Source organism: Leguminivora glycinivorella, chromosome 7 (assembly GCF_023078275.1).
Source record: "Leguminivora glycinivorella isolate SPB_JAAS2020 chromosome 7, LegGlyc_1.1, whole genome shotgun sequence".
Taxonomy (NCBI): domain Eukaryota; kingdom Metazoa; phylum Arthropoda; class Insecta; order Lepidoptera; family Tortricidae; genus Leguminivora; species Leguminivora glycinivorella.
The window spans coordinates 7,036,824-7,064,057 of record NC_062977.1 but is presented as its reverse complement, the minus strand read 5'-3'; the positions used below and the strand labels follow the sequence as shown (position 1 = coordinate 7,064,057).

Here is a 27,234-nt window from a genome sequence, read left to right as displayed (position 1 = left end):
ACCTATACGACGTCAGGGGCCTATTTCTCGAAAGTTATTAGTCTAATAATATTAGTGTGTTGTCATGGCAACCCATACGATTTGTTTGACAGTTCGTGGACTAATAATATTAGTCTAATGTCGTTCGAGAAATGGGCCCCAGGAGGGCGCTGTTATTCTGATGTATAACAGTTCAGTTTAGTATGAAGAAAATAGTTCTAATGAAATTCCGCAAAATGGCGCGTAGTCATATATTTCTGGTCAGGCTCTATATTTTATGAGTGAATGGAAATATATTTACATTTTAAAATGCGGGTTTTGTGTTATGGCTCTTCCTGTTGTAAAATCTCACGTTTACTCGAATATAATTGGGTGGCAAATGATACAACATAGTCTAATTCATTCTCATTTATTTACAGACTACAATGCGAAACTATCACATTATAAAACAGGGTGTTTATATTATATTTACACTATTTACAAGGCTCAGTGCCGTGAAATACCTGTCAAGTCAATCCATCCAAGATTAGATACTTAATTCCTTATTGATAAAGAGGAACCAAAATAACAATAAAAGTTTAAAGGAACACAATACTAGCGTCCGTGCTATACAATCTTAAAATGTAATAACTAAAATAACTTACTACCACAGAACAAAATTATATTTATGACATAGGTACAACAAATAGTTCATTCTGCAAGCCACCAAAGGTACTGTCACCATAGGCCAATAATGACTAATGGCCAGGGGCCTATTGCATAACAATTTACAACTTGTATTACAAGTGGAACTCTCTTTCTTATAAAATGAATTGGAGGGGGACTACCGCTTGTAATATGAGTTGTAACTTGTTATGCAATAGGCCCCAGGTGACACATAAGTATGTAGCATGACTATGGCTCCATTTTCTAAAAAAAATGAGGAGGCACTGACATTTTATCCCGCCAGGGGCGCCTGTGCAAGTGCCTAGCCATGTCACTGTCATTCATATATGTGTAAGAGAAAAAAAAATCATCTTCTCGCTCTCACGTATTAAATTCTTTCTCTGTGCAATGCACTAATAAGGTGGCGCCATCTGTCATAACCTTTGAGTGTGCCTCCTCATTAGAAGACGCAGACGCAGCCGTCCAGATACACAACTAGTGTTTAGGTACAGTCAACCAATTGGAACCCTAGGCCACTGTAGAACTATGTCATAGTGACATTGATATTGTAAGAAATCTCTTACTGCTTGTCATTTTGACACACCATGGTTGTAGAGTGTCCTAGGGTTCCAATTGGTTGACTGTACCTACTTGCCTTAAGAGTGCATTCTTATGACAAGTTTCCTTGACATTTTTATAAGAAATAAATGCGTAGGTATCATAATGTAATCTATCATATACATATATCAACAGCCACTAATTACACTTTTTCAGTGTTTTTTTAATTTAATGTTTGAAGAAATATATTCTGTATCGATCGTTTTAATACTCCGAGCATGATTAAATTTCTTTCAACTTGTATATTCAATGATTAGATCAATTAAAAGTATTAAAACTAAACATGCTCTTCGGCAGTGTTGAGAATTGAGAATTCAAAGAATTGCATAAATAACTTATACTAATCATTCAATTAAATCAAGACTACATAAATAACAACAACAATTATTAAAATAAAACAACTGTAAATTAATTCGTCGTTGAATAAAGTTAGATACAAGTGACATTTTAATTTAAAATAATCTATTTCATGTTTATTTCCAGTACGAATAAATATTTAAAATACATGAACAGCTAGTTACTTTACATAATCCGTTTTCAAGTAGTTGCCATGCCAATAATATGAGTGAAATGATTATCGGCCCAATTCCAACAAAATTTCTTCGTCTTCACTTGACAAGGACGCTTCGTATTGTAGGGCTGTGATATCTGAGGCACACCACAGACAGTCCGAAAAATTCATAATCTTAAAAAATATTGTATGCAATGCAACCTGTCAGTTCAAAGTGACAGATCTGTCAGTTTGAACTGACAGGTTGCATACAAATCTTTTTTAAGATTATGAATTATTCAGACTGTCTGCGGCGTGCCTTAGACATATTGTTGGAATTAGGCCGTATGAAGACACTGGGCAAATTATGTATATATGTATATACATATTTATAAGCGTGCTTAACAGTTACAAACAGATGAATCACGATCATTTTAGGTACCATGTAGTCACTTGGCATTTAGTTGCAGGTCCTGACATTTGTACATTTATCATACAAACCAATATTAGATTTCACTAAATTGGGATTTATAAAGGCTCGTTATCGTTAGCAATTCATGTTTAGTGAATTAATTATTGCATAAGTACATTTTTTAGCCAAATTGTTCTTAGATTTTTATTTAACGTCCTTTATAATGCCCACAGCCGAACCAATTGAATAACAACTAAATAATCTAAGTATAGTTAACAATTGACAATCACTTTGTCCAGCATTAGGCTTTCAATAAACTTTGGGGACAGTCTACGTACTCCGTCGGTAATGGATCATGCTAAGTTCTGTGACTAACAACCTCGTCATATTCCGATTCCGACGCATTAAGTAGGTAAACTAAATAGTTTCACACATTAGACGGGTGTACGGTCTACGGGAGCCGAGATTCCGGTTGTAATCACTAAATAACTAGCTACTGTACATTGTCCATCACTAATAAATTAATACACGATAGTCTACGTGACATCGAGGGGGCGAGATTCTCGGGCCCGAAAAAACCCCCGCTCCGTGCGGCACTCGCGGATCGTGACGGTTTGAAGGTTGACTGTGACGTCGGTGATGAAGATCTGGTCTGCCACAGGAGATCGCGCCAACCAGAAGGCGGCGCCGCGGCGCGGCTGCGGGGGCGGGGCTGGAACTACAGGAGGTTCGCTCCAGGAATCCTCGTCTTCTTGAGGTGCGGGTGGCGGTGGTCGCGCACCTTTAGGCTCCGCGGGGGCTTTCGCTTCAGGCTGCGTCTGAGTGCGCCTTTCGCGCTCAGGGGGCGTGTGAGCGTCGGCTTCTTCGGGTGAATGCGGTACTCGTCTCTGGCCTGTTTTGGGGGCGGCCGCTTCGGCGGCGGGTGAGGCGGGGGCGGCGGCGCCTCCGGCCGGCGCGGCTGGTGGTGGCTGCACCGGCGGTGGCGCACGATTCCTCTGCGGGCTCATAGTGATAGTGACTCCAATCTTCCCCGACTCTTGCGATAGGACCTGCGCCTTGCGCTTGCCAGGCAGCGGTCCGCGCTCGTCGGACCCGCTTCGGGCTCTCTCGGGCGAGTGCTCGCGCTCGCGTTTCCTTTCCCTCCCTGGCCTTTTGGAATCCTCTCCCCTCTCGAAGCTTTGGATCAGCCTGGGATCTAAAATGTTCTCCTCCGGCTCCCAGGTGTTGTGCTTCGGTTTCCAGCCTTTCCATTTCACGTAGTATTCCACCTTGCCCTGTAACAAGAGACCGGTCCGTTAAGTCATGCTCGGAAGGCGTTCGTGCCGCGACTGGCGTCGGGGAGGGTTCGCACAATGAGTTTAAAACAATTTAAAAACTTAACGATTCTAATTAGTGGTTGCAATTTTTTATCTTAGGTTGCGCTGGTTAGGGGGTTGGAAGTTGTTTGATGTAAAATGTACGTTAGTACTATAATGGTAAGTACGTGTTGATTGTACCTAGGCGATAAGGCATATTGCGGGAACTGCAGGCTACCTACAGGAGCCCTAACGACTGTGCACTCGCGTGAGAGCGCGGGTTCAGTCATTATTTTGGCTCGTTAAACTTGCATGTTGCCTTTTGTCGGCTCTTATCTTTTTTTTTTTTAATTGATTCATTATACGAAATAAGTTAATTACCTAAGGTAATTCGTGAAAATAAATTAATTAATAGATAATGGCAATTATGTACGTATATCTGCTTACTTCAATTACTTTACTGATTCATTAATTTCATTATTTAATTGCGTTGTAATGCGGCATGCCTTAGCAAAATGTTCCTAAATATTATTGGATCATATTTAACGCAAAATTTCCATATCAATATCATATTACACATATCTACAATACTATTACAAAGCAAAAAAAGGCATGCGACGAGGTAAACAAAAATAGTTCCGTTTTCAAAAAAGGAACACGGGGCCCTAAAGTATTAAAAAAAATAATTGCCAAAAGACAGCGCACCTGCCGTGCCGGGCCAGCTGGCGACTATCTCCCCGGGAATCGAACCGAGAACCCTCGTGCAGTTATTGTCAACACTTACCGAGTGCAAATAAAAAGTATACCAAATAAAAAAGCTTCGAAATTCAGTCTTTATATCCTTGTCTTCCACTTTTAAAGTGACAGAGATAGATATAGAGAGTCTGACGACTTTATACTGGTTTGGTAAAATATTCATAATGCTTTATTGAATAGGTAGCTACCCATGCAAACCTGACATGCTATACGAGAGATTAATAAGGTTATTGTTGTACTACATAAAGGACATGCAATGTAATGCAAGGGATAAAATATATTAATAGGATTATTGGAATATTGTATATCTTTGCATTCCACATAGGATACAGAGCTTATTATAAAGTGTACATACAGAAAACTGACAATTTGTCGTAAGTACCTATAGGTATATTTGTTATATAAATAAGTAATTAACATGTATAAGTGTTCTAATTTTATAGTAGGTACTATAATTATGAATAAATTATAGTTGTTGGCGTAGAACATACCTATGTACCTACCTATCTAATCTACCTAGGCAACTCCTTACTAATACCGACCTATCTACACATACCTTAGTTACCCAATATGTAAGGCGCATTAGGGTAATTCCGAAAGTCGTCTAATTACGAAAGTCGCATAAAAATCACCATTCCCATCATATCAAGATTCCCCTTTCGGAATTACCAGAGCATTTCTGTCATTCGGAATTACCCTAATCCCTAATGCATCTGATATAATACCTAATCGTACCTATAGGCGAGGTACTACTTTTTCTAAAAACCTACTAAACCTAAGTCCGTTTTCACATTATCCCATCCGATATCGGATGTTAGACCGATATCCCATAGGTACCTACTTTACAGGAGCCATCTTGAATTTTTTCCATTGAAATTCTTCCGACATCCGATATCGGATCGGATAATGTGACAACGCACTAATGTCCTTTGATTAGGTAAGGCATTAATTTCATTCATTGAGTACCTATCCTATATGTAGGTAGATACTTCCTAAATACTGACTTTTTGCTTCTAAGTATCTAAGTAGCTGCCCCATGCCTCATTAGTAATGTCTTAGGTAGGTACCTACTAAGGACTTATAACTAATGTCATTTTGTGGTGTGTGATCTGTGTTGTGTGTACTGCGTTAAGAAATATGAAAGAGAATTTTATTAACTTCGTATTATCAATAAAGTTCCTTTCAATATAAACAGTATCAACCATCTGTGGACTTCGCAATTACTCGACGCGGCACAGCGACCAAAAATAAAACCCTACATTTTATTACCTTTCGCTCTTAATTCCATCGCTAGCACATAGAAAAACCAACTCTAAACTTTGTTACATAAGGCTTTAATTCTATTGGTCGTTATGTACATAGGCCGTTTCGGCACTGGGCGGGATCTCGGGAACCCTCGCCTCTTATTGGTTTTAGTGGCGGAGGGTGAGCAGGAACGCGGTACGCGCGATGTGACTTTGTACCGGCGTACGATTTTTATATTTAAAAATTGATATTGCATATTTTTTATCATTTTGAGCAGCAACGGCATATTTTTTCTATAAATCTCTATGTGAACTCACAGGAATCATTAGGTACCGGTTCAAATATTAGCATCGTATTTAAAAACCTTAGCATACCACTGTTTTGTTTGAAACAAACAAAAAAGAGAAATGGAATGATCTACCTACTTGAAACATCTAAAATAATAAATTTACTAATCCAAATATGTGAGTGTGTTTAGTAAAACGTAACACTTTATCGGTTACCATTAAGGCGAGATTTACTTGTATCTTTATATGAATAAACTGACAAAGCGGCTTTATAGCAATCGACAAAGTGAGACGTTTTCCCGTGCACACTCTCATATATCTACGATCAAAATAGAACATCTACTATTACTACGTTTATCCAAATCCAAGTAGATAACTGAGACCCTAAATTAAACTCAAATAAATAACCTAAAATTTGTTTTCAAAACGTAATTAAGCATACATACATACCTACTTATTTTCCTCTTTAAATCGCAGTTTTTAATGTATCCTGGATACACTTTATGCAGATATTTTTTTTAATACAAAAATAGGTACCAAACCTATTAAATAGGATCCAATTCCATGTCATTATTTCGTATTCACTTCGATCATGAGTAGCATGAGGCATTAACTACTTAGGTATTTTTTTGCTCTTATCTTTTAGTAAACATAGGTATTACCTACCTATCGCCAGGGTTGCTACAACAAACATCTTCAGATTTTTTTTTGGTTTAAAATCTTTTTTTGATTTCTGATCTACTCTCTTTAAAATTTAGATAAAATTGAAACTAACTGAACTGGATTTTTTTTTGACAAAAGCAATATCTACATAACGATTTTATTGTAGGTACCTATGTAGGCACGTAAGGTAGGTTCCTAGTCTTGAATGCTTTTAAAATAAAGGAAACCGAAAATAAATAATGTTAAGAAACAGGTAAAAACTTAAGACAAAACGACCATTCAAATTCTTTACCTGGACAAACCAATAAACGAAAACAAAAGACATCAGGTATTCGCCACAGTAAAACTCAAAACCATAAACGAATGCAATCCCTCAAAAAATAAAAGGACCCACCAGGACGTATTGGCAAGGTGAACTCGTTCGGCTGGCGCGCCGCTATTGGCCGAGAGCCGGCCCGGGCGGGGCGAAGGGAGGGCCCCGCCTCCTCCGCGTCGCACCCCACCCCCGCGCACGTCCGGCTCGACCTACCACGTTACTAATGCCAGTACTATAGCCCTTGTGCTGGAAATGCTAAGGTTGAGTTTTGTTTGTCTGGTGGGTGTGGCTAAGATGGTAGATTTGATGGTAGTAATCGCGCCATGGGCGGACCGCGTCTGGTCGGACGACGCCAATTAGGACGGATCGGAACGCGTGGTAATTAGTGCGAGTAATTATTATAGTCAGCCGCAATGCGGTCGATGAGATAATGCCTAGGGCTTAATTGACGTTTATGGTGATGGCATTGGCAGTTATTGGGGAGATAATGGACTTATGGAGGTAAGGTACAGCGGGGTAAATCTCGACTGGGGGCAATTGTAACTGATCAATTTTTTCCATTATTTCACTATGATGTTGAGTTCTACATGTATCCACTGAACACGCCTACCATATAACCGATGGACACTCTATTTAATAATGCAAACATTGTAAAACATGGAAAAAATGGACCAGTTACATTTTCCCCCCAGTCGAGATTGGCCCCGCTGTACCTTACCTATGGAAGGATGATTGATTACAGTACCTATCCTTCTGTGGTGTGGAGGGCAGATTGGTTTGCACGGTCCCGCTTTTAATTTGGGAGCCCTGAAATGGTCTTGATTATGGCCCAAAGCCTTCCAGGCACTATTATATAGTCCTAATGGGTGTCTAATGGGTGTCATGCAATTAAGGGATAAGACTATGATACCTATCATGAGCGCTGAAAAAATTGTTTCTGTCTCAAAACTTATCGATGAGATTTTATTATACTCGTGTCGTGATCATTTTGCCTTCGATATCTAAAGAAGCAGACAATGAAATAGTACATTAACGATACAAGTGTAGTGCGTAAAAAACTCCTTTTTTACGCACTTGTATCGTAATGTACTATTCTGTTGCAGTTTTTCTTCTACCGCCGCACCCCCGCCCACGTGAAGTAACCTATAGGTATCCTATAGATACTACCAGTTTAAAGAATTACTAAATTATAAATTAATAGACCTAAATCGTCGTCGTCAAGAATCTCCTACCATCAACGCAATTTTTGCAATTAGCTAGCTAAAATGGGTGAGATCGTAGGTACCTATAATAAATCCTTAGGCATCTCTAAAGTTTTTGCATTCATTGATTGTCACCGAAGAAAAGTAGGTAGGTACCTGGGTACCAAAACCTAACTGCTTTTATTTAGGAACCTTTTTTTAATGAAATAGGCAGCAAACGAGCAGACGAGCCGCTGATGGAAAGCAGTCATCGCCGCCCATGGACATAAGCAACATCCGGGGGGGAGTATACTACCTATGCGTTGTCGACCTTTAAGAACCCTAAATACCTGCTTCTTGAAGAACCCCATGTCATATAGCGCAATGGAAACACCTCAGAAGGTAGCTCATTCCACAACTTGCATGTTCTGGGCAAAAACGGTACCAGGTACCTACTCAGGTTTCATCGATTTTAGTTTCGCTTTTTTTTTAGATTTAGTGTCCCTGTGGAATAAGTACGTAGTAGGTACCTTAGCTCTGCAAGTGACTATTGCAGCAAGCAATAGACATACGCTTTCGTTCGATGCGGAAGCCACAAGAATGTCCGCACAAGCGTTTTATAATCAGTTTAAAGGTTATATTCGTTTTAGCCTCGTGTACCTATACAGATACTAGCGATATAGCTGAGATAGTACACCTGTAAGTTATTTCCACAGAGTTGAACCTCTACTTGAATTTGTACCTGACACCTGTAGAAGTACCTATACGCCGGGATGCCGAGATGAAAATATTCGGTATTAGGCACAGATACTACTACCTACTTAGTGTTCGGCTACTTAGTGTAAATTAACACAGTAAAATCCACTGAGTTGTCCGTCTTTGATCGCAGCTTGCAGCTTTCTGGCGTCAATTTTTATGTTAAAGTCAACAAAAATTGTTTTTATAACTTGAAGTCGCCTCGTTACGTGATTATGAACACTAGGGCCTGAGACTTTTTTTTAAATCACAGGCAAGTAGGTAACAACTTCAGTACAAAATCTGACACGCTCGGCCCCTTACACAAATAAATGAACTGGTTTCTTCTATCTAAATCTAGTTAATGTACCTACCTACCTACTATTTTATGCTGGAACCGCAACTTTGTACGGATACTTCTTCAGAGTACCAGTTGCATCAACCACATTTGACAGACACATCATCGTCAGCGTCACGCAGCAGACGTCTATGGAACTTCCCATACAATAAAATTTAACGAACGCTTTAACGGTGACAGACGGTTTGTTGAAAATACAAAATATCAATGGTGCTCCCATTTCATGAGATATGAATTTCTGACGAATCAATTTATTTCGTATAGGTAAATTATTTTTCCCCTCACTAGCTCGGAAACGCGTGTTTTGTCCTTTAATACCAGCGGGTAAAAACGCATTTTATCCACACGTGTGGTAAAGTAATTTGACCTTGAATAAAGTCAAATTTACTGCTTTAAAATTGATAAAAGTAGGTGAATCTAGAAATAAAGATGATTTACCACCTGTGGAACTACTGGAAGCAGTGATAAACGCATTTTTTGCGTTGTAGTTTCCTCGCTATAGTCAGGGGAAAAGTTTTGTGTTACACTCGGGTGCAAATGTATTTTACTTCTCGTGTGTTAAAAAACTCGCAAGTTCAGGATTCTATTCTCGAACCACTCGCTTCGCTCGTGGTTCAACTATAGAATCCTTTCACTTGCTCGTTTTTCAATTCCACACTCGGCGTTAAAATACAACTTTGCCCCCTTGTATAACAAATAACTATTCTCAATTTCGCGGAAATGAGAATGTGTGGACTTGTGGAGTTACCAGAATGGATCGGATTAGGAATGAGTAAGTAGAGCATTTTAGGAGCTTGAAAGTAGCACCTATAACGAAGACTATATCTAACGAAGATGATGAGGTGCAGGGTGCAGCAGTTTAGCGTGGTACCTACGGTCATGTAGATAAGATAATGTTGATGAAAAGAGGGAGGGTGTAATGTAAGCTCAAACAACGATGGATGGATTGTGTGAAAGAGCCAGCCTTCGGAGATGTTGGCTTGTTGATGTCTGTGTGCTTGTTCTACCGTCTGTACAACGGAGAACCAAATGGTCACAGTGCTCATCCTCATTGACTTCTCTAACGCTTTCAACACTGTTGACCACGAGATTCTCCTTGCCTTGCTTGAGCACCTCAACGTGTCTCCTTGTGCCCTAAAATGGTTTTCGGCATATCTCTGTGGGCGTCAGCAAGCAGTGCGGGTCGATAAAAAATTATCCGATTGGTGTGATTTGGCCACTGGTGTGCCTCAAGGAGGTATTCTTTCACCTTTATTGTTCTCCATCTTTGTCAATTTTATTACTTTAGACCTTCGCTGTTCGCACCATCTGTACGCTGACGACCTGCAACTCTATGACCACTGCAGTATTGCTGACCTTGCGGCTACTGTTGGCAAATTGAATCAGGACCTCTTGCATATTCAGCGTTGGTCGGAGAGGTTCGGTCTATTTGTCAACCCTTCCAAGTGTCAGGCCATTGTCATAGGCGGCACCCGGCAGCTACCTAAAGTCGAAGTTACACCCCTGTATACTTTAATGGCACGCCTATCCCTTACAGCCAAAGTGTAAAAGACCTAGGCGTCTTTCTGGATAGTGGCCTGAGTTGGAGGACTCAAGTAGCCGAGATAAGCCGTAAGGTTACTGGTTCTCTTCATGCGCTAAACAAACTGAAACACTTCTTACCTGTAAGAACCAAGATATTATTAGTGCAAACATTAATTTTACCTATTATCGATTACGGTGATGTGTGTTACCCGGATTTGAATGAGGAGCTCCTGAACAAGTTAGACCGCTTACTAAATAACTGCATTCGTTTTATCTTCTGCCTCCGTAAATACGACCATATCTCGTCTTTCCGCTCTAAACTTGGTTGGTTTCCTATACGTATACGTCGCAATATTCGCATGCTTTGTACCCTTTTCTCTGTTATTAATGATCCTCAGTCTCCTGTCTATCTTAAATCTTTCTTCCAGTACTATGGTATCTCTCGTGTTCGTCAACTTCGCTCTTCTGGCAATCTCTCTCTGTCTATACCATCCCACCGTACTGGCTACATGTCCAATTCCTTTTCTGTTCAAGCTGCGCGTCTGTGGAATAGTCTCCCTGTCAAAATTAGACAGTCTCCGAATAGGTTTACTTTTAAAAAATCCCTCAACACATTTTTTGCTGGCAATTCAGATAATTCGTAGTATGTCTGTTTTGTACACCTCATCGGATTGTATGTATTATATATACTTATATGTATGTAATTTTATGTATTAGTATTAATATCATGTATATGTGTATGTTTATTCCTCTGTATTATTTTTTGTTGCATGCATTGTGTCCTTAAAAGTAGGTACCTAATATAGTTCTTTTGTTTTTGTAATTTTGCACCGCCTACAACTTCTCTGCTTTGCCTAAAGGTTGACTGGTAGAAAATGCCTTATGGCATTAAGTTCGCCTATTGTACATTGTGTTTCTTTGTTCAATAAAGATTAAATAAATAAATAAATAAAACGGGGAGTGTTCTGAAGATTTTTTTGACCTGGTGCCACCGTCGCGCTTTTATCACCGCACCTCCCGTACAAAGTTCATCCTCACTTTCTGTTCACGTGGCAAACCAAGAACAAACGGGCCTCTTGCTCGTTTTTGCCCAGAACGTGCAGGTTGTGGAATGAGCTACCTTCTGAGGTGTTCCCCTTGCGTTATAACATGGGGTAATGGGGTTCTTTAGGAAGCAGGTATTTAGGGTTCATTTTACATGGGGCATATTTTAAAAATAAATACACAATAAATAACCATTGGCGCGACTATTTTAATGGGCTAAATCTCAATATTAACGAGCACACAGATCGCCCGCATCCCGCGACTTTGCCCGCCTCGGGAGCGCGAGTGGGGTTAACTGATGTGCCCCTCTGTGGCGTTGGTAGGGTTAATGTTTGTCTTAGAAGACATTGTCTTAACGTGATGGACAAACTAGAGATACATTTTTGAAGATGCTTCTTTCTTGCAGTATTTTATAGAGTCGCTGGGGAGCAGCTTATTCAAGTACAAAATCAAATGTATCAAAGTGATTTGATACCTCACATCTTTTAGGTAGGAGGTAGGAGGAACTTATTACCTACTTGCGAAGCCTCCATCTTTAGGTAGAGATTCTGTTGTAAAACTTGAAATCGTGTCATTGATAATGTGATAAAAGTAAAACAAGATTAAATTTATATTGAAATTTAGGCTTCCGAGATCAGAGAATTCAGAGATTAGGTACCATCTATCTGTATCTATAATCAGGTACAGAAAAGTACAAGTACGAGTACCTACCTATAATTAACATGTAAGTATGCAATGCACCTATGGGTTTAAGTACCTGTTTACATCTACCAACCGGTAATGTAAAACAAAACAACAAACAAAATACCATTCCCCCATTCTCCCTCATTAATCTTCCTGAAAAACGACGTAGAATTTATAAAAGAGCGACCATTTCTGGTTCAATTAGCGGTGAAATCGGGCCTCAAATCTCAAGCGGGCATCAATCAAAAAACCCTTTGCTTAGAATTGAATTGTCAGTCGTCACACCCAATCAACAAGTTTAGTCTTGCAACAACTTAATACAGCCATAGCCGAAGTGACAATAGTTGATGCTACGCGAGGACCGAAACGCAGTCTTGCTCCGTTACGCCACTACAGAAGAGCGATAGGGAGAGATAGCTACAAAGCGTAAGTGATTGTGACGCTGGCTAGGTATCCAGATACTTGTAAAATTCTTCCCTTTTCTACAAATCTGGGCTCTATTCAGACAAGAATACAGTAGTAATTGGTAGCAAAGCAATCAAAAGATCAGAGATTCCGAAAGTAAGACGCGAAATGCCATTTTTCATAAAGTTCCATTGAAAAATTAATCACGGCAGCTTATTAGGCACGCCAATTGTGGCCCTCACCCCCACCCACCCTTTTAACGCGGAGGGTCGCGAAATTAAATGCTACAATCGGATTACATTCAAATTTACACCCTGGGGCATTGGGGATTGAGCTCGTTATTACTTGCCGGGAGAACAATTTACGGAGTGTTCTGAAATCAAATTTCGTCGCAGTAATATTTGGAAAAGATAGCGACATGAGTACGATGGTTTGTTGAGGGTGTTGTAATTGTTTTTTGCTCTTTAGTCTAAACAGTTTTGTCAAAATATAAATTCACTAGCTTTTGCCCGCGGCTTCGCTCGTGTTAGAAAGAGACAAAAAGTAGCCTATGTCGCTCTCCATCCCTATCTAACTAACTATCTCCACTTAAAAAAATCACAATTTGTCGCTCCGTTTTGCCGTGAAAGACGGACAAACAAACAGACACACACACTTTCCCAATTATACTTAATATTAGTATGGATCATAAATCTGTGTCTATTTTTTATGCATATAGCTCTTTTCAGAGTCTCTCTTAGACTAATGGACCACTCTTTTCTTTGATATTTTAAGGAAATAGGTATTTTTAATTATATTTTGCTAGGAAAGAAATAGAGATATTAAAAAGCAATGTGTTGAATTCTTGGCATATCTACGAAAATTTACTTATTCAATATCTTGACGACAAGAGACGCATTCCTCAAAGGATGTCTTAAATAGATAAGGATTATAACGTCACGCCTTTCAAAATTACGCTGTGAATTGCTAGTTATTTTGAGTTGTTAGTTTAGTTATTTTCGCCGCGAGATAAATACGTCTTTGTCTAATTGTATTAATGACATAAGGACAGATAGTCAATCTCGAGGCGACATACTCTCGCGGCCATCATGTGCTAGGCCTGCAGACGGTTGAAATTTGAAATCTGATTGTAACAGTTGCTGTTAAGGAGCGGAAGATTGCCAGAGTCATTTAACGATATGTTCCACAAAACTGATAGATAGTTCGTAAGTAGTTTACACCTAGCTAATTTGTTTGTTTGGTATAATAAATTTTTTCGTAAAATCTTCTTGGCTTAGGAGAGCAGAGTGAAAAAAAATGCCTAGAAGATCAGACTGAGTAATATTGCTCACAAAATTTGTTTAGGCGCGCATGAAAAGAAAAAAAAACTTAATTATCGTAAAGCAGTTTAGCGAAGGGATTCAAAAATAATGAGAGCGTGGGAGGTATTTTCTAAGCATTGTTGGAAAGGAAAAAGTTAAACAAAAAATATCCGAAAATATTACGGAATTTATAAACGATATTTTATTAATTAATTACGCAGTGAAATCAATTGCGGAGAATATTTAAAAAAATACTTATTTCTGGACATTGAGAAATAAGTATTTTTAACTAAATGATTTCATAACATAAATTCATGATAAATTTTCTTTAGAGATAACGTAAAACTTTAATTTCAATGTTTATTACACCTACTTTAATCCCCGTAAGTGCGTTTTCACATTATCCGATCTGATATCGCATGTCGGAAGGATTTCAAAGGCAAAAATCAAAGATGGCGGCTTCAATGTATCGGATATCGGTCCTACATCCGATATCGGATCGGATAATGTGAAAACTCATAAGACTCAGGCCAATTTTACCGAATTTGAATTTGGAACCTCCTTTTAAAGTTTTTAAGTGTTTAAAACTCGAATATACTGTATCTACTTGTACAAGAACGCCGGGATTTCCGACGTTTAAATTATAACATTTTATAACATAATTGAATCCATGATCGCTATAACATGTATTGAACTAAAGCTTAACTAAGGTAAACTTGGCAAAGTGGAGCATTTGACAGCCGCCAAGCTCAGTGGTCCGGGGTGGGCTATTAATCTCCCCCCCCCCCTCCCTTCGGCCGGCCGCAATATCGACACCGGAGATGTAAAGGTATTGGGATAAAATGAAATATATTTTAAGGGTTTTTCTATCTACGATGATGTAGTCGAATAAGTCAAAATGTTCAGTGTGTGAAGAATAATACATTTTGAGAAGTGGTTCATTATATGCCTGGTCGAAACTTCGGATTGCCATCTGTACTGAAAAACGTCGTACGATACACGTGCGAAAAGGAAATTCGAAACGAGTGGCGATAGATTAAAACACGACCGAAGGGAGTGTTTTAAATCGACACGAGTTACGAATTTCCTTTTTTACGCACTTGTATCGTAATGTACTATTATCGATATCATAAGTATTATGATATTATCATAAATTTTTACGGCATTTAAAAAAAACAATGGCCAACTACCCGGGTTTAAGAAATGAACTTTTAAGAAGCACTTGACAAGCTATGATGACTCTAGATATCGCAATCAAAATTGTTAACCGGAATAAAATAATTATTTGGAGTCCAAATTATGCTCAGGCTCAGTGCGTCTTTCGAAGATGAATTCAGTACACAGGCGGGCAAGCACGTTCGCGATATAACGTTTGACCGTCCTTTTCGCACTATTTGTAAGTGTGATAGGGACGCACCGATGCGATAAAGTTTATATATCCAACCCAACCCAACTAGTGTGCTACGCCCGCAGCAGACGCGTTTACCTTACCTAGACATTAAAAAAAAATCAAGTTGGTGAAAAGGCATTTTATCCAGCGTTACTTATACGAGTAAACACGTATAAAAAACCTATCAGCCATATTTTTTTGTCTTTTTGCACGTCGCGTCGCGCCATGGACAACGCAATCGATCGTTCGTAGCCCGAAGCTGATCGCTGAAGCTTGCTCCGTGATCTGATCAGCGTGCGTAGCCGAATACACAAACGCTCACGAAACGAAATGCTCGTAGATATCTATCTCTATCGCTCTTGCACAATGGCGCGACAGAGCCAGACTACCTTTCGCGGCGTTTCGTTTCGTCGCGCGTCGTAGAAATGCCATTCGGCTACGGGGCTCGGCTTGCCTCCAGTTTGTGTTGAGCGAATATTTTACCCTGAGTTGTTGAACAGTTTAATTAATTGGTTTTTTTTCGTTGGGCGCCAAATTTTATGAAGTATAGGTACCTAGATTATCCAGATTATTGATGAGAGAGATTAAAATATCTAACAACTCATTCTTTTTTAAAACAAACTAGAAATAAATGATTTTTATTATTAACCAACGACATTGATGTTGTTTGCAAAATAGAGCTGCTTTTCCTTTATTTCATGCTTGAATTATAAATAGTATCCACAAACTTTCCTACTAAACATTGAATAGGTTACTTTAGGATTCACATTGGGTAGAATCACGATATAGTGGAACCTCGCGCTCGCGTCTCGCGTATATTGGATTTGCATGCTTTTAGGAGCACCTTACATTTTATGAGATATTGTTTAGAAATATTATACCTAAAGTGAAAAGTTTGACAGCTAAAAATGTTGAGTAAAATATACAATTCAGCAAGGACGGGGAAAAGGGACGTCATTTGAAAGCCTAAGTTTATGATAATTAAATTAAAATAGACATTCCTGACGTGAAGGGATGAATGATGTACCTAGGTACATTTTATTTAGCACTAGCAGTTAAGTTATTGTTCACTATACCTATCTCCTACTTGTAGTGACAAATAAATATGAGTTTTATTTTACAATTTAACTAGATTAAATTCCTAAAGTGTGCGTCGGACAGCACGTTAAAAACGTGTAGGTACATGCATTAGGATTCAAACAGAGTGTAGTGAGTGAGTAGGTATATTATGGACGTCACTTTTATATTGGTTCACAATGAGATAACTCTCAGTAGGTACTAGATACTGAGACTAACCTAACACGATACAGGTTGTGGTGTGAATAACAACTTCGTACGAGAGTCGTAACAATGCCTAAATAAGGGCAACACTGCAGCTATGATAATTAAATTACACCGAACGCGCGAACCGAGATGTTTAGAAATGAAATTTACTCGACTCAGGCAACCCGTAGAATTGTGAGAATATTGATTGTTTAGTGAAGTTAATTGCGTTATTGCCTAGTTATGTTTTAATACGTTGTGTAAGTATAATTACCCAGATTTAAATGTACGTTACACACGCATATTTAAATGTGGGTAATATGTGTTGAAATATCTCGAAGCTCTGCATGTCATTTTTGCATAATAAAGTCTTCTTAGACTTCGTAAATTATTCACGTAATCAAGTTAAGTTCGCAGCCAGCACACGGGCAGCATCACAAGTGTCCGAGGACAAGCTCGCACCGAGCGAGCGTGATTATTCCGGCCACGTACGGACCTCACAACACAGACGACCTCACACGTGACGGTTGCTAAGGGAGACGTGAGAGAAAAAAGACGTATCAGTCACTTTGCAGTGAGAATTTCTAATAATAAAAGGTAAACAAACAACAAGAACAAGGCCGGTTTTTTATCAGCCGACGCAGTCTCGCGCGTATTCTTTCGTAACTCAAATACCAGGAGCGCAGCGGCGCGCTGTGGTGGTTCGAGCCGAGAAAACTGATACGCCAGACAAGGCGAGCAAGTCTGGGAACGGGGCTGGGCCCGGCTGAGCTGACAGCGGCCGCCAGTTGCTCTGATGCCACGATGCAGCGCGGACGTGCCGTATTTAAAATACTGACATGTTTTATGAATAACATTTTATCTTAGATTTTTTTTCTTCCTGAAGGTAAAGGCGTATTGCGTGATACTTTGGATGATATTAATGAAATAGGTAGAGTTCACAACTTCGATACGTTTTAAAGTTAATGATGTCAACGTAACGGTTGATGTCGTTACTAATCCTACAAATCGTAACGTTGCTACCCAAAATGCCGTGGAAAAAAAACCTATATAGCTTTGGAGCCTTGTAAAACAGTACCGATAACGGCACTCGTGGTCATCGACTCGACTTAAATCGATGCACTGTCACCCGTCACGCATCGAAATATGAGCGGGAAAGGCGAGAATGTTTGCGGTTGTGCGATGCAAGTCAATTTACTGATAGGTAAAGGCACTAAATTATATACCTATGTGAATATTATAATTATAACTAACTACGAATGGTAAAACCAGACAATTTACTTTTTATTAACATAAACAGAAGTTGTTCTGCGAACGTGTTATGATTACCTGCCTAGGGCTACCTAGATGAATATGAAAATATATCAAATAAAATGAAACCACAATTACACTCACAACGGGGTCTAGGTAGGCTATTAATATTTAATGTTTATTCTACCGGTTTACAAATAAATAAGAAGCTTAATAATCTTGCCAATACAAATGTAGAAAATAGCTCAAAGGATACCAGCTCGAGACGGAATACCTCCAGGCAAAGATCAGCACCGTAATCCGCACAACAAAAGGATTCTTATATCACGTGAATAGAGGTTTGTTGTACAAATACTGACATATCCTTAACAACTCTCTCTATGAATAACCAACAAAAATAAATATCAAACAACGCCGTGAAATCTTTCAACACAGAACTTTTGTAATGTGCTATAAAGAATTCATAGTTCACGAATTAATCGAATCCATATCAGAGTGTTAATCTTATATAGATCATTAAACGCAAATGGATTTGGCAAGAGTGTTATAAAATCGACGAACATGCAGTCAGACGGGCCATAATTATCTAATCGGCCTTGTTATTTAGATACATTTTGATTTTATCTGTTTAGTTTTACATTAAGTAACGTCATTTTCAAAGCGATTGAATGATCTATTTTGAACATTAAAATTGAGGACAAATACTTTATGTTGCTAGAACTCAGTCTCAACGGCTCTCATAGGTTTTAAATTATGCCGTCTTAATGACGTTGTTTAATGAAGGAGGGGTGACATTGACAACTACCGGTAGTAAAACTTTTTGAATAAACAGCCCCATCACATCCAAATCATAATTAATCTGTCACAAGAGGACCAGAACCATTTGATAGGTAAAATCCTTGCGATAACGAATGCTTGTATTGGGCAAATTAAGCAAAAGGGCGATGTAGGGCTGCAGGCACGGGGGGCGACCCTTCCGCACTCGTGTCTAAGTCGCTGCACAAACACTTGTGGAGGACATGACCGTTCTGATTTGATTTGCAGACGCCACGTTTCTTCATAGTTACTGAGAAGTAGATACTGTTGTATTGGAGAAACCGGTAAATTATTTGATGAGGACGAGGCTAGATATCCAAGGGATTGTTGTTTATCGCATAGCTTTTGAGTGTTAAAATACTGAGATAAAATATCAAGTTTCATGCACAACGGGTCAGAGATTCTTATTTAGATTATACCCATCAGAAGGTCAAAACTTAAATATAAAAACTGTTCTGAATCTGATAAACAAAATATGTATATTAACCCTACGGACTCAAATATGAATGCAAATAATAACTCGATTAAGAGTCATCATTCCCTGAGGGACAGATAAGAAAAACACAATAATGGAGGGATGCAGATACGCCAAATATTTTGCAGCGCTGACCCTCGCGGCCCTTCGCAGGCGGCGTTACTGATTACATTCCATTATAGGAATATGGAATTATGTGCTGCGGATGATTTAGAAGAGTTATAAAGAAGGGTGGGGTCTGACGACGGGACGATTTTATGGGGGTCAGTTTAGTAATTACCAAAGTGCTTACATTTGCAGATCAACCGATGCGGTCCAAATTTTGACCAAAATTACAACAACCACAGCAAATGCGACCAAAAGTATTCAGTCTCCTGTAAAATATAATTTAGTTCGCATCATGTGGGAACATCTCACCTGCAATATCCTTCACTAATTACTATCCCCTTATGGCTTTATCTACATCAGATAAAGCCACAAAAAAACCTTTCCTTTTCGATTCACATCTACATAATAATGCGTGGGGCATAACGACCGATCGGCGGCGGGCGCATTATAATACTGCATTAAAAAGCAGTCGCTGTATGGGATTTATGCTTTTATACTACGTTTTAACTTTAAAGGCGTTTATAATGACTGAGTGTCAACTTGTCTCTCGTTTTTATATTCTTAACGGTGTCCATGTTCTTTGATGTCGTTTCCGATTTCGTATGTGGAAGTGGAATTGATGGTGGGATTTGTTTCTGATCTAAAATTGAGACAATAGGCAACTGAATATTATGACCGATGTTTGTGTGACTGATATGGTTTTTGTGATCTGATGTCATGGTTCTTATGAAGTCAGGCAGTCCCTTCCTAAAAGATATGTCAGAATAGAAAAAGTGATCAAAGAGGGCTTCTGTTCTGAAACAAATACAAATGGACGGAATAAAACAAACAGTATACCTATGTAGATATGAACAAACACTTTTAGAAAGACAGCCTGATGATGATTAGGAATTAAGATTCTTCCAGTATGCTACCCTTTTGGCTTTTGATCTGTCAAAATCATCATAGAAGACGCAAGCAGTCAAACAAGACAATTCAAAGACGTTCCACCAGACTCCACAAACTGTGAGAACTCGATTTCGCATTGTGGCTCCAGTCGCACCGTGTAACGGACATTGCGGTATTTATTTATTTAATTATAATATGTTTGATTTAGAAATTAAAATAGAATATAGTTGTTAATGAACCATGTTAAGATAAATATACGAGTATCTACCACACACTATGTATTGCCTTTGCCTCGTTAAAGCTAACGAGGCATACACAGTTGGATTGATGCCAATCCAATAACACTATTAAAACTTAACAATAACCGATCCCGTTATGAGCCCCCTCATTTAAGAAAGATTAATAAGAAAAATGTTAATAAGACAAGCAGAGATTTTAAATCCGATTCAATTTGTTCTAGTTCTAGCTGACCGTTAATAAATATTTTTATAATATTTATAATCTATACAACGTTATAATGTGTCATATTCATATCCTGATATATAGTACTATAATTGTCCCAGACCTTGATTGTGTCTTGTCTATTACCCTGGTAAAGTTAAAAAACAATTTTTATTCTCAAATAAAATAAAAACGTCCTCTCCGCACCATCCCCTGTTCGCGTTTTTTATTTCATTCCGATATAGGTAGGGCCGGATAAAATTACAGCTCGGCATTGTCAGGCGATTATTTATAGAAAATTTGGCCGCTTTGTGTCGCCCCGCGCTTCTTAGCTCTCGAAGGCTTTGGAAATCGTGACCCGCGCGTGGATAACGGTCTTTTTTTTAATTTGGTGACCTTTTTATAATTGTAACCGTTGTAATTACGTGACGAGTTTATTTACTCTGAGTATTCCCAAATAAATCGAAACTAGGTCAAAATATTGTACCAAAATTTTAAACAGTCTTTTGTTATTAATTTCATTTTGAAGCATATGTAAATTGCCACCACGTCACGTACTTAATTATATTTCTCTTGAATACTTACAGTCAATTTACAATCAGATAACTTCAAGGTTATGTAACTGTAAGGTTATGATTGTATTGATTACAGTAGTGGCAATTGAATAAATAACATTAAACGTAGGAATGCATATATCACACAGCTCAAAAATAACTTTCTAATACAAGAAACTTATAAATGCTAACTAAAGCTTACCCTAGACCACCCTTTCTCGAAACTTTCTTTATCAGAGAAACAATCAACAGGGTTTGCCTTACTTTTCTATTAATTTATAACAGCGCCATCTCACCGTCAACTCCTGAACTACAACGGATGCGGCTAGCAAAAGTGGACCGGCAAAGTGGCATCTATCTGCTCGCAAAAACAACATATTCTAACACAAATTACTGCTATTACGGTAAGATTTACTGATACGGTGGAAGCGGCATTTCTTGTGAAGAAAGCAAAAAGTTAAGATGCATCCATCAAACTCAATTGAGTTAGTTTTCCTGGAATACGACGTGCGGAATGCATTAGTCTCTAGCGAGCGAGTGCTGCGCGCTGATTGGTCGGCGGAACCGGCGGGGAGCATGCGCACTCGACGTCCGTTCGGTCGTAGCCGAATACTGGCGCGTTCGCTCCGAGATACCAGGGCCACAGCGCTCTGTAGGAGTTTCTTTATGAATTATAGGCTGCTTATAAGTTTTGTGCTTTATGGCTGTACTATAGAGTCTAAATTGGTACCAACTGGTATATTAGCTCAACGTTAGACTATGCCGACAGATAAGAAGCCAAGGAGATATCAGATTGAAATAGCCTTTATTTGACTAACAAGATGGTTTAAATCCCAGTGGTATAGGTTTATTTATATTGGTATTAAGTAGTTTCCTAAATTTGACGCGGCCGTGCCGTAGAGGCTAACTTCGGCTGCAGCTTGTCATCATAATGAATGAAGATAAATACAGGCTTCGTTTCACGTTGAAATTTGTAGTGTCAATTTGTGTACCTAATGCCTTCCTCATAATAATTATGTTATATTCGTTGTAATACTTGTAATATTTGTTCAGTCCATATTCATCCAAGCTTTTCCTTCTACCTACACCTAGTAATATAATACACTTTATTTCTGTACGCGGAAGTATTTTTGCGGATGTTTAATTTAAATTAATGTGTATGATATCGATATTGCAAATTTATATATTATTATGATTGTATAACTTTGTGACATTGTAAAGCGTTTATCCAGGGAAAATGGAAGACACATTGTTAAATTTGATAACAAACAATACAAAATAATTCAAAATTAAACTGTATAATTTTCTAGCCTAGATCTTGATTCAAGTACGTTTGGTACTCAGAGTGTGCAAAACATGCATCGGTAACTGACACTCTAGTCAGATAGGCTAACCCACAGAACTTTATTTAGATAGAAGAAACAAGTTCATCTATTTGTATAGGGGCCGAGCGTGTCAAATTTTGTACTGAAGTTGTTTCTTGCCTGTAATTTTAAATATGTCTCAGGCTCTTGATTGTTCATAATTTTTGTGTTGTTGCAATTGAATATCACGTAACGAGGCATTTTTTATGTTTTGATTGACTTCAACTTACAAAAATTGACGCCCGAAAGCTGCAAGCTGCGATTAAAGACGGACAACTCAGTGGATTTCACTGAGTTCATTTGACACGCTAAGTAGATACGTTTGCTTGATCTATGGTATATATGACATCTGTGGGCTAACCCAACTACCGATGCTATACGCCTAGGTAACTTCGTTACTTTACTGACCTTCGAGGATATTTTAAGCCTTAAGCTGTAGGAAAATTAAAGGAATATTACTTAGTTGTCAAACGACCCAAAATTCCCTAAGCAACATATGAAGACTAAACTTTCATATCGTGGGGATACCTCCCATGGGGATAGGCCAGAAACAGCACACTAATGGGAGCTGTGAAACAGTGAAAATCACGGAGAGAGGCCGTTGTCCAGCAGTGGGACACATAAACGGGCTTTTAAAGTGAATAAAAAAATAATGTCCCGATACTCCACTTAAAAAAAAGTCAAAAATGTATAGTAGCCATCTTGACATGATGTTAGATTGAGTGCAGAGAGTGTAGCTTAGAGTATAATTTCCTACATTTGCCTCAGCACTACGTGTGTACAAAACAATATGTGTCGTTAACCGCGAGTCACGTGTTCGCTAAATCTGTTCCAATTTAGCTTCAAGTCGAAACGGGCTGGGTATTAGATTTGACTAATGGGAACTGTTTGGTGGGTAACTATAATGGGGGTGAAGAGGTTGTTTAAAATAACAGTAATGTACCTACTAAAGCGATGGGTTAGGATTATATAATTTGGCAAATGTAAACACAACTGGTTTGTTACCTATGATTACTGATGTGCCGACGGAAAGTTTCCAATTTTCTGAAATTTTCACATAGGAAAACTTCGGAAACTTTCCATTCTTTGTATGGACAATTGTATGGATGGAAACTTCCCATTTCATAAATTTAAATTCTCTTTATTTTTCGTGAATTTTTCATGAAATTTAAGATTTTTTTGGAAAGTTTCCGCAACTTGCACATCACTACCTATAATAGATACAGACCACAGATTTTTACAATCGTAAAAGCCAATCACAAATGAATTAGAAAATAATCATCGTTTGTAAACCTGAACTTCGAACACAGAATATTTAAAAACTGTAGAGGCAAGTTGCTTGATGAATAGGTATATTTTTCATCATATTTGCCAAACTGTTTGCAATAATTTGATAACCTGTAATTCGGCTCAAAAATGCCTAACATGATCCACAAAATGCTCTCCAACTTTACAATAAAAATAATAAAACCAGTGACAAAGCTTCTGGTCCAGGTTAACTAGATTTCAGAGTTAACCCCTTTCAAATATGGCTGTGACATGTTTCACAGAGCCTCCCTCGCAAAACAAACGCACGGCAGACTGGGCAGCTCCAGAAATAGGATTAATCAAGGCATATATGACGGTTAAATATTGACGATATCCCGGCTATGAAACCTATTTTGGGATTCCTATTAGAGCATATCAGGATGATATGGTTGATGAATTATGAAGCTCGAACTATTCCCGGCTTTGAATAGAAAATACATTTCGATAAGTACCTGGTAACGTTTATTTAAGTGCAGTATTATTTTCAAAGTAAACAAAATATTTACAATTGATTATACTGTTTAGTAAATTATTAGTTCATAGTTATCTCAAGATTTTTAAATATTTAATTAATAGACGACAACGTTAGTTATCAAATCTAGATTAGAGAAATAAAAGTTTGCCTAATGCTGAGAAAATTTCATAGAACTATAGGGCAAAATGTCCACAAGACAAAAATCTGAAAATCTTGCAAGTAAAAAAAACAGACATATTATTAAATTAAAGATGCACCTACTTGTCTAAAGGAATATTAAACATGAATACAATGAGAAACTATTTGCTCATTACAATAAAATGTGTAAATTTTAGAGGCATTAAAAACCTACAGGTACAAAATCAATGTTGTGTTGTGACACTTGTGACCTGCTTCAATACTAAAACATAAAATGTATCATTCTATGTTTATGTTTACAAAGTTTAAAGTAGTAATATGTCAAATTACAGAATATACCTACAACAGTATACAACGTGTCACTATTATCAGTGAAAACATAAAACTGAAAAGCAGTAAATAACACAAGGGAGTGTCGCGATCCATGTCATAAAAGTGTACGCAGTTGCCCCTGAACGTGTCATTGCTACTCCGGAAACTGACGCGTACGCCCAGTGTCATATGAGGCATTGACATTATACCGGCAAAAAATATAATCTGAACTTTTAACAACCTTGCAAGACAAAAAAATACTTCAGTATTCTTAAAAATTGTAAACCGAGTGAAACATTTGCAATTCTACACTTTTCTACAAATTTGAGGATTTGATCCCATTTGTTCCATTGATTTAGAAATAATACTCATTGTATTAAAGTGTACATTGCAACATTCCACGGAACAAACGAGAACACTCAAATATTCAATATCTCTGAAAATACGCAGTTATGAATCCGTCTATTACGACTTCAAAGAGCACTTACCGCAGTGGGCGTATCGAGTTAACTCTCGCCTCCCACAAGCCGAGCTTCCCTGTGATGACCTTTACCCGTGCAGCCCACAACAAAACCGGACACACAAGAAAAAAACACACACCATTCAAACTTTTATTCACACTCAGGGTTAGTAACAGAACCAAAGGACACATAAAAAGACATCACAATGTCACAAGGCTACCCTCATGAGAAACTTGTTTACTATCAAAAACTTAATGTAATCTCAAGACGGGCATAATGGGCCATTCAATTTCTCAGTGGGCCCCAGTTTCTGTGAGCCATGTAAGGGGAGCCTTGATAATAATAAGCAACGATAAACACGCGTGAAAGGAGCCTGAACCCTTAACAGCTGCTGCCGCCACAATGCCAGGATTAATGCACCAGAATCTAAATTATAATCAGAACATGCATCAGGCACTAACTACACAAAGCGTGTTTTAATTTGCGAATGAAAACAAGCTGTTATTATGAAACAAGCCAAGCGCTAAAGCCGGTATGTGATCTTGCTTAAACGTATTGCGTAAACTTCTGCGCGCGTAAAAATAATGAAAGCTCACCTTTTTAATTCTCTTCTTCATGATACGCTCGGCGGCGTAAACGCTGTCGCCGAGGCCCATCTTGTGCATCCCCAGTTTGCCGGCCAAATTTGTACAACAGATCCAAGAAAAACACTGCAATCCTCTTAGTGTGATCCGATCACTGCATCCAAATGGCTAGGCACCGCAATCCAGTACACTGTTCTTGTCAACACACACAGTCACAGTTTAAAGTTGCCGCGCGAACGTCCCTCGATCTGGTGACGAGCGACGCGGCCTCCTCGTATGATCTCACAGCAGAAACTGAAGTAGGGGGAGGCGATCCTCGCCCCGCGCGTCCCGCTCGCGTCACTCTTCGCCGCGCCGATAGAGCGCGCCACGGGTCTCCAAACAACCGCTCGATATCTGTAAACAAGTTTTATTTTCATCAACATTGTGCCTTATTTTCAGTTTATGACATTTAAGTTTTATAGATTGTGTTTACATTTTAAAATCTGTATTATCTTGTAAATAACTTTTTATTTTATATAAGATACTTGTACATAACACATAATTAATAGTACATAAGGGTGTATTGTAATCAGACTAATAGGTATATAAAGATAAGATCCTAGGTGATAGACAAACTATCAAAGATATTATAGTCTCAATTAGTTGGCATCTTATTACAAGTTATAATTTGCAAAAGGAAAGCAGTTGTGATTGCGCGCGGTCGCGGCTAGGTAGGTATATTCGGTTGTCGGTGAATGCGCCGGGCGCTTCCCGCGGAGCCACGCGGCGTTGCCAGACCGCGCCGGCTGCGAGAGAAACACGGCGCTACCCTATTATTTACGCGCGACGTTGCCGCGCCGAACGGCCTACGTTGATTACGAGGACACCGCTTTTACGTTCGATCATCCGGCGCGAAATTACTCGTTTATCGTGGGATTTTGAAGAGATATTTTAATTCTGTAAAAAATATTAGGTTTAGTATGACTTTAGGAATAATATGACGAGTTTGTTTTAAATTATACCTGTATGGTAACGGCACAGCACAGCTCCGATGATAAGCGAATTGCCTACGTTGAATGATAACAAAATTTCGGTCGCGAAAATGGTCCAGCTTGTTTAAATTTCACTGAAAACGTCAGCGAAAGCGACCGGCTATCAGAACGCGTGTGAAGTAACTAAGGCACTCACAGTCGTGTCGAATCGGGTCGGTATTCGTGAGATGTCGTTGTTTCGTGGCAGCGGGGTGCGGGAGGGGAGATACGAGCGCACGCCTGATTGGGCGCTCCACGCAGGCGGCGGGCGAGAAGCCAGCGCGACCAATCAGAACACGCGACGCAGTGCCCCGCCCGACGCGGCTCGGCAGTTGTGTGTTTGCTCTCTCTCTAGTTCGATTTTCAACTTTGTTTTTTGTACGCTGCTCATGTAGAAAAATAAACGGACATTTTGGATTATAGCGAGGGGTCCGGATGCGGGCCGCACATTGAGG

At 38.8% G+C, this 27,234-nt stretch overlaps 1 protein-coding gene across 1 annotated transcript; it reads right to left on the bottom strand.

Moving 5' to 3' along the window:
- Positions 1–483: 483 nt before the first annotated feature.
- Positions 484–26,908, bottom strand: LOC125228344 (polycomb group protein Pc). The gene is made up of 3 exons (XM_048132877.1): positions 26,771–26,908; positions 25,779–26,162; positions 484–3,418 (listed from the first exon to the last, which is right to left on the bottom strand). Exons 2-3 carry the CDS (start codon positions 25,845–25,847, stop codon positions 2,681–2,683), a joined length of 807 nt encoding a protein of 268 aa, XP_047988834.1. The 5' UTR covers positions 25,848–26,162; positions 26,771–26,908; the 3' UTR covers positions 484–2,680.
- Between the last annotated feature and the right edge of the window lie 326 nt (positions 26,909–27,234).